The sequence below is a fragment of the Chanodichthys erythropterus genome, chromosome 18 (assembly GCF_024489055.1).
Source record: "Chanodichthys erythropterus isolate Z2021 chromosome 18, ASM2448905v1, whole genome shotgun sequence".
In the NCBI taxonomy this organism is placed as follows: Eukaryota; Metazoa; Chordata; class Actinopteri; order Cypriniformes; family Xenocyprididae; genus Chanodichthys; species Chanodichthys erythropterus.
In genome coordinates this window covers 5,134,086-5,142,529 of record NC_090238.1, presented here as the reverse complement: position 1 = coordinate 5,142,529, position 8,444 = coordinate 5,134,086, and the positions used below count along the sequence as shown (strand labels likewise).

The 8,444-nt window shown below is 36.4% G+C and overlaps 1 protein-coding gene across 2 annotated transcripts; it reads right to left on the bottom strand.

Annotated features, from left to right (window-relative positions):
• Positions 1-325: 325 nt before the first annotated feature.
• On the bottom strand, positions 326-1,690 carry nkx2.4a (NK2 homeobox 4a). 2 transcript variants are annotated; one of them, XM_067368051.1, is made up of 3 exons: positions 1,321-1,690; positions 530-993; positions 326-484 (listed from the first exon to the last, which is right to left on the bottom strand). In XM_067368051.1, exons 1-3 carry the CDS (start codon positions 1,688-1,690, stop codon positions 326-328), a joined length of 993 nt encoding a protein of 330 aa, XP_067224152.1. The 2 variants fall into 2 exon arrangements, with proteins under 2 accessions (XP_067224152.1, XP_067224151.1); XM_067368050.1 differs by having other exon boundaries at positions 326-993.
• Positions 1,691-8,444: the final 6,754 nt, after the last annotated feature.

Sequence of the window (8,444 nt, the reverse complement as noted above, 5' to 3'; positions counted from 1 at the left end):
CAATTTTGTTTAACAACAGACAACCTTCTACTAGAACAACAAAAGGAAGTCCAAAACATACAGCGCGAGGCTAGAAATTGTTATTTTGTCCATAACGAATAGAAGGGTCATTGTAGAAAATTGTGACCACGAAAACTGTTTTTTTTTTTTTTTTTTTTTTTTAGAAAAACAAAGTGGTAAATTTCCCCCAAAAAACGTGCTCCTTCGATCCGATCACCCGCTTTAAATCTTCACACGGACGCACGGTCTGCTTTTGGCCTCACGCGCAGTTCTTAATTCAGAGTAAAGTTTGTGGAAAAACGAAGAAAAGAAAAGGCGGTCGGTCTTACCACGTTCTGCCATAAAGCAGATTCGACGTGACCATGTTATTTGTGTAATCTACAGAGGTGTCTATCTGTCCCATGTTGTTCATCTGCGAGTGAAGTGACGGGGGACTGGGGGACATTTCCTCCAGGTCTTGGGCCTGAACCAGTGCGTTGACCTGCTGGGTTTGGTGTTGGTTCATAGAATTACTCGAGGTAGGAAGCACGACCCCGGAACCGTTTTGCTGCTGCTGCATTTGCTGCTGGTTTGGCGTCGGTGTGTTGGAGCCGTTTTGACAAGGCTTGCCGTCCTTCACTAAGACAGGGACAGCCACTCTCCTCGGCGACTGCTGCTGTTGACACAGGTTGCCCTCCTGTTGAAGCTGCTGTGCTGCTTTGTCCTTGGCCTGCCGTTTCATCTTGTAGCGATGATTCTGAAACCAGATCTTGACCTGCGTCGGGGTTAGATGTATCATACTAGCCAGGTGTTCCCTCTCGGGCGCTGAAAGGTATTTCTGTTGCTTAAATCTCCTTTCCAGCTCGTAGACTTGTGCTTGAGAGAAGAGCACCCGTCGTTTCCTCCTTGGAGCTGCGTGCAGAGGTGGGATGGATTTGGTGGTGTCGGCCATGCCTGTCAGCGTGCCCATTCCTGTCATGTTCATACCTGTGGAAGGTCCCATGAATCTAGAAACTTCAAAATATGCATAACAGATGTACGGCCATTCAATTAGTAGCAGTGTTGGGCTAAGTTATTAATAATGTGTTTCTTGAAAATGCAGCATTTACGCCTGCACAAATGAATGCACATATAAACGTTTCAACTGTAACAAACATAAGCAGGAATCTCCAAATCAGCAGTAACATTATAAGAGGCGACATTATAATACGTACTTTGAATGCAATTTTACTTATGCGAAAAACTAAGGCAAACTCGCCCGAAACTCAGTAAATAAGTATACACAAAACCAATGAGAAACACATTGAGATATATAAATCAAAATAATGTATAAGAACTTACTTGTTGAGTATCTGGGGTCAGGATTGGCGCCGTACCACCCTGTTGCTGCTGCGCTGTTTCTCATAGTTTCTTGGTAAGAGGGTAGGTCCCCCATGTTGGCAATGCTGCCATTGCAGTAGCCCCCCATTGCACTGTGCGAGAATTGGGAAACGGAGTGTGGCATATGGTAGGTGGTCGCCACAGTGGCGTTGTGGCCCATAGAGTGTTGCTGCATGCCAGTCTGGGACACCTGAGGTTGCCGGTACGCTCCCAATGGAGATGTGAGGTTTCCAGTGCTCTCCATGCCACTAAACTTCTTGTAAGTCTCCTCAATTGGGCTCAAAATATCTGTCACTGAAAAAGGTGTCGTGTGCTTTGGGCTCAGCGACATGGTTCAGAAAGCAGATAGATATTTGGTGGTGGAGCTCAGCCGTGTTGTTGTATCAGCTCTGTTCTCGTGGACGTCGACGTAAGAGAGTGCTTGTAGTATGCCTGAGATCCGATTGATCGCCTTGGAGAAGGAGGCGAGCCCTGGCCACTCTTATCTCAGGTTTATTGTAGCCAGGCGCCAGATTTACGACAAACATGAGGGGCGGAGCGACTCCCTAGACCAGCAAACAATAGTCATTGACATCTCAGCAAGATAATTGAGAAAAAAATGTTGTTAGTTTCGCATTACATTTATCATCATGCCGACTGAAAATTTTCAATGGCTATATTTCTCCTTTTTTTAATCGTACAATACACGAATCTAACGTCGTCCCTAAAAAGCTTATTCATATTGAATTGAGGCGATGTTTGTCTGAAGTCTACTTCTTCTTCTTCTTCTGCTTCTTTTTCCTTTTAGGCACTGTTAATCTGCGTCAATAGGGAATTCCATACTTTTTCCAACTTTGAGAGCTCTCCGAGAGTCATAAGCGCCAGTGCGCGCTGTCAGAGTGGCACAATGAAGACCCCCTCCAGTCTATGACCTAATTTATGCGTCTTAAGCATCATTTTGTGCCAGCGGTGAGGGTCTCTCCCAAATTAGATCATAGTAAAAATATGTCCTCATAAAATCCACATTAGAAATACGACTGTTTTTTTAAAAAAAACACTGTTTTTAAACAATCTCCATTTTGTATTACCTATATAGAACTATAACTTTACATTAAGGGAAACGTGTCTTCGTCATAAATATATAAGCTTATGAAGGATGTATTCATATTGTAATTTTTCAATTTTAAAAAAAAAAAAAAAAAAAAAAAAAAAAAGCAAATCTTTAAATTGTGTCCGGTATTTTTTTCCCCAATACACGAAGCCGTTATAATCACAGTATAAATATGATAATAGGTTCATTTTACCTGCTTAATTCACTCGACCTTGTTTCAAATCGATATTACTCCTTCTGGGTCAATAACCTCACGAATGTGAGCAGGTCTGTAATATTGCAATTAAAGTTCACGTTCTGCGTGGCCTAATTTTGGCACTGATATTCATATACATTCATTATAAATTCGTATAAAAGTAAGGCTCTCCATTTTAAGTGCGTATAAGGAAACAAAGATAACTCACACTTGTAGTCTTATGGTGCTTTAATGTTACAAGTTTAAGAACAAGGAACATTTCCATGCCTGTATCCATCATTCATATTGAACACCCCTCTGTCTAACACGACCACGTGGGTGGATGCTGCATGGTCTCACACACTTGGATATACTATACAAGTAGCCTATGGAAGGTGCCATTTCTTTAAGTACTTTCAGGTTTGGCACTTTTTTTTTTCTCCACAATTTTTTTTTTTTTTTTTTTTTTTTTTTTGTAAATTTACAACGCAAAATAAACACTAACATCCAGCATTTTCTTCTGACTAATAAAAGTTCATCAAATTACATTTAAGTGCTTACTTGTCGGTATGTTTAATTTGGGTTAATTCTGAGACCAGCCAGATAGAAGCATCACATAAAGTTTGGCTTGTGACTCACAGAGCGAGAAACTCGTCTAAGGTTTTGTGCGCCTGATCCATTAGGTAAATGAGGGCCACTCAACCTTGTGGAATATTAAGGCAGAGAGCATGACCGAGGGCCAAGCAACCGCCTCAGTCTGATGGTGGAGAAACCACTGGACGGGTGACCGCTTAGCATTTCAAGTATACAAAGTAAGTCAAGAAAAGAGAAAAAAACACTAAGATGTTTTGTTTGTAGGTTATACTTCAATGAGGAAGGAACAAATGCAAAATCTGTCATCAGAAATGGGATATACTGGACAACAATTGCTCAGGTACTGAAACAGGCTGCCGTGTGAAATTAATCGCATTTCGTTGCATTGAAGGCACCGTGTTTGCCGTGTTTAGTTTAGATGGATTGCTCTGTTTTAATACTTTCGAAGTTTAGGAACGTGCGGAATTTCTCTGTAAATATGTTTCATAAATGCAATGTGTGCGTATATGTGGGTGTGTGCAATGTTAGTCCCGGAAAAATAAGAAAAATAATAACATAACTTAAAAAATATCGAATTATCTAAAAGTAGCTAATGAACGAGTAACAGCCTGAAACTGAAACATGAATTCAATTGCTTATGTATTGCTTTTTAGGTAGATTTTAATATACTTTTTATATATAATTTGTTCATTCAGTATATTATGAATTATTCTAATGCATGTCTTTTTACTTTAATAAAATTGTTTTCCGTTCAGTTGCATTACTCGGTGAATGTGCAGAAAACTCGTGTTAAACATTATAAAATAAATAGCCTATCACCGTGCTTTGGTTTGTTTTAATGTGCTTTGACTTGTTTTAATGTGCTTTGACTGGAAGGGAATTCTGTTATTTCTCAGTTAAATTGATTACGCGTTTCTAAGTGTGTGCATGTAAACAAAAAAAAAACAAAAAAAAAAAAAAAAAAAATTGTATGTCGATCTGTGCAGTTTTGTTTCTGTTTGACATTGAGATAGCTGTCACCTATGACCCTTCTTCTCCTTTAATGCATGACAAGAGCTGTTGGTAATTGGCTTGCCATCAAAATAAAAGGCATGGCGTGCAGTATTCCTGTGAACGTTATTCTTTTATCTGCGGTTTATTTTCATTTACGTTTGGTTTACACCTTTCAATTCGTTGCCTTCTATAAACAACCATTCTCATTTAAAGCAGAGCGTATATTTAAGCCTTGGAGTGAATGGGCAAACACATGTGTCCACTGGAGTGCTTGATGGATCAAGGGTCAGTCGGGGGAAAGAGAGCCTGGAGTAAGAGCTGAGGTCCTGACCCATTATCCCACAGATCCGACTGCGGAACAAAGTGTCCAAAATAAGTTAATGTGTACTTTGCTGTAGACACCAAGGGCTCGGAGTGGTAATATAGTGTATACAATTTAATGGCATCGCATAATGTAATCTAAAACACCTCAAAATGTGTTATGAAGATTTTAAACTTCACGAACAAACTCTGGTCTAGCTGTTGTTTTATTAAGAATAGGCTACATTTCTGGTCAAGGCGCACCGCAGGTCAGTGTTTCAAGTCCACTGCATAAATAGGCTAAAACATCTACAGAAATCACGACATTAGATATCACGTTTCAATATTTGTTGTAATTACAATTCTGTTGTTGCTCATGTCATAGCCTTTAGTTTCCTCCGGGGTAAATCAATGTATCAATAGGAAGAATTAAGATAGGACATGGAATCATGATACTCCACATCGCGCGACTATTTGTTTAATCAATTTAGAGGACAATTATGTTAATTAAGATCGGCGTATAATTTTTACTTTAATTTTTATCAATTTTGTTAGAGCCTGAACAAAAATAGGGCACGTTCAATTCATCTGCTTGTTTAGATGCAGAAATAACTAGCGACATTTGCTCTTTCATCTAAAGAAACTGTTTAGTAGATGTACGTCTAAGGTTAAAAACGCTGTTATCGTTGCAACTCAAAGAAGATTCAAAAATCCATAATCAAATAACAGCAAGGTTGTTCCTACATGGGTGATCTCTCATGTTTTTTATGTAGCTTAAGTCTCTAGATGTAACCGCCAACGAACACAATTTGCCCAGGTGTAATAAGGCCTGCCATTTTCAGACAAGATCTTGCACAAACTATCAGCAACATTTTAACTAAGGCGTTTACATTTTAGTAACACATAAAGTAGCTAATATTGAGCAGTTTACATCTACATGTTAGTATTTTCAATTTCATGGTAACTAAGATGTAAATGTTCCATTCTCATTCCACCGATTTGCATTAATATTTGTCTTGTAAGAAGAAATGTAGCTTTTGTTTTATATTTAGGTAATTTATTAATATATTAACATTTAAAGGCATCAGATTCATTAGATGCTCTTCTGTTTTTGCAAAATGTTATTTAAATATTCACAAGTCGTTTATATATAACAAATCTCAGCCTTCAAAACATCTAATCTTTATAATCCTTTATATCATTTCTTTGTCTTGTCTAAACGCAGTCTAAAAGCAACATTACATGCCATTTTGAGTCATTTTTTTTTTTATTACGAATATAAATATCTCGAAAATATCTCACAATAGTAAGGAAATTAAAATATTATTGTTCATCTGCTTAAGTTAGGCTAACATCCAAGACGGATGCAATGCGCAGACACACTCTGCAATTGAAGTAAGGAAATTTTAAATATGTATAATATTTTAAAACAAAAGATTGCTATTATCAAATGTTGTAATTCGCCCTTTAATCAGCATACAGTAATCTAAGAATCCTGCATAGGCTAAAGCAATTACCATTTCGCTGATGTCGACCATTTTGTACTACAAGCAGGCAGGTGCACGTCCCAGCTTCCCAGTTGTAGTAAAAAGCAGCCTTTAAGTACTGCATACCCACCGTTAAGAAGGTTAAAGGTCCTCCCAAGAGGAGCAAGTATCTGGCAGGCCTCTCCAAAATCTTATTCTTCCGCGCAAGTTTTCATTCAAATGTAATTAATGGAACTCGATGGACGAAATGATGCTAATAGGTTGCAGAACACCGGGCGCTGTAGAGACAATACCATCTCCAGATTTATATATATGAAAAGGCTTATTAGTTTACATGTTATATATATATTTTTACATTATAAAGCAATGCTATAATACAGGCTTTGCGAAGGTGTTTGAGAATAGAGTAGCTATGTTTAAAATTTATCGTGGTAGGCAGAGCTATCTGTGCTATTTAATTAAAGAAGGAAGACGGAAACACTTTTCCCTATGTCATGGAATACTGCTGCGCAAATAGGTAATTCGTTTCTATTAAGTTTCAAATTAATGTTAATTATAAATATACTTTGAAAGTGATTGATAATTTCTATTTTTACGGAAATCATTCTGCTTAATAATGATAGTGTTTTACTTTAGTGATTTTTGTGTTTGTTTAGTGTTGTTGTACCGGCTTTAAGATAATAAAATTGACATTTGGCTAAAGCATTTAATTTATATTTTCAAAATTAGATTTGAAGTGCAATGATACATATAAAAGACCGATTGTGAATACTTAAAACATGTGGAAAAATGCATGTGATCAGTTCATCTGAAGTTTCCCCTCCATTTTTTAAAATTATATATATATTTTGCAGCTTTGAAATGGTATGAAATTGTTTATGACAGAGTGAAAACATTTTAACAGCACATTTGACCTTATTGTAATATAATATACAGCTGAACCTGATTTGATGAACAACATGAGGTTCTCTGAGACCTAATTAACACCCACATCTGTTATTTATTTATTTTTTTTACACTTGTGATGTCAATAAAGAACTTAATAAAATAATCACTGCATAAGAAAAAATATATATAATGACATAAGTTTGTTCGAAGAAATGCATCATTTTACACTTAAACTGTTGCAACTTGTTCTGCCTCGTTTTTCTGTCAGAGGCTTAGTTTTAAAAGTGGTAACAAAACAGAGAGGCGGCTTTCATGCTTGCATTTTTAATGGAGGAGACCTCTAGCTTTAATCTGAAATTGCTCTCAAGAGACTCAAATATAACGCTAGTTCAGTGACCTCACATCTGCTGCTGTGCGCTTATATTATCAACACAAATTTAAACGTATTACCTCAGTTACTGAACTATGCACAGACAACTTAATGTATTGTTCGCAAAGTCTGTTATCTGTCAGTCTCAGCACAAACGTGTTAGTGTACGCTACCGCCACTTCACTAACCAACTTGACAAGCTAATAAATTAGAAATGCTAAAGCCAATACAATAGTCTACAAACAAGCTAGCTTTGTTAATATATATATATATATATATATATATATATATATATATATATATATATATATATATATATATATATATATATATACACAGTGTTTTACAACAATAAACTCTGTTCAGTAACTATTACTTTCACTTTTGTCATTACTGATGCAGATAGTGTTTAAATATGTATATTTGTTTATGTATTTGTGTATATGTATAATATTGTGTAAAATATGCCATGTAGAATTTTTTCACAGTGCATATGAAGATGTCTGTATATACACAACATTTTTGTTTTATAAAAGAATATAATGTTATGTTTGTTGTGGCAATCTCATGTAAAAGATAAGACTTTTTTGTTTAACATGTTTTCAGTTTACTCTCAGATGATACTCTCTTGTTGGCATGTACAAGTGCCTTTGTGTATTGACCTTGAGATGAGGTACTGCTGTAATCACAAAACAACTATTCTAATTCATCCTTCAGTCCTTTTGTATATGCCTCTTTTATTGAGTGGATTTTTTTTTTTAAGATAGGGATTTATATTCTTTACGATAATGATTATTCTTTACTATAAGCTATGTACTATAGTTGTTTATTTTCAAAAAAATTCAGAAAAGCTTTGTGAAGCTAACATTAAATGTTTATCTTGATACACTTTGCTTTCCTAGTAAAAACACCTTTGAAATTCAATTCATTTTAATACATCCTTGCATTCAAATTAGAATTATAGTCTCTCTCTCTCTCTCTCTCTCTCTCTCTCTCTCTCTCTCTCTCTCTCTCTCTCTCTCACACACACACACACACACACAGGTTTGTTTTTGTGAATTGTGGGGACATTCCATAGGCTTAATGGTTTTTATACTGCACCTATTTTCTATCCCCCTACACTACCCCTACCCCTAAACCTACCCATCACAGAAAACTGCACATTTTTACTTTCTCAAAAAAAAAAAA

Bases quoted from the DNA above. Each gene is read 5' to 3' on its own strand.
- nkx2.4a (XM_067368050.1), bottom strand. From the start codon at position 1,690: ATGTCGCTGAGCCCAAAGCACACGACACCTTTTTCAGTGACAGATATT. The intron at 994-1,320 runs GTAAGTTCTTAT...CATATTTTGAAG, and splicing joins TGACCCCAGATACTCAACAA to TTTCTAGATTCATGGGACCT.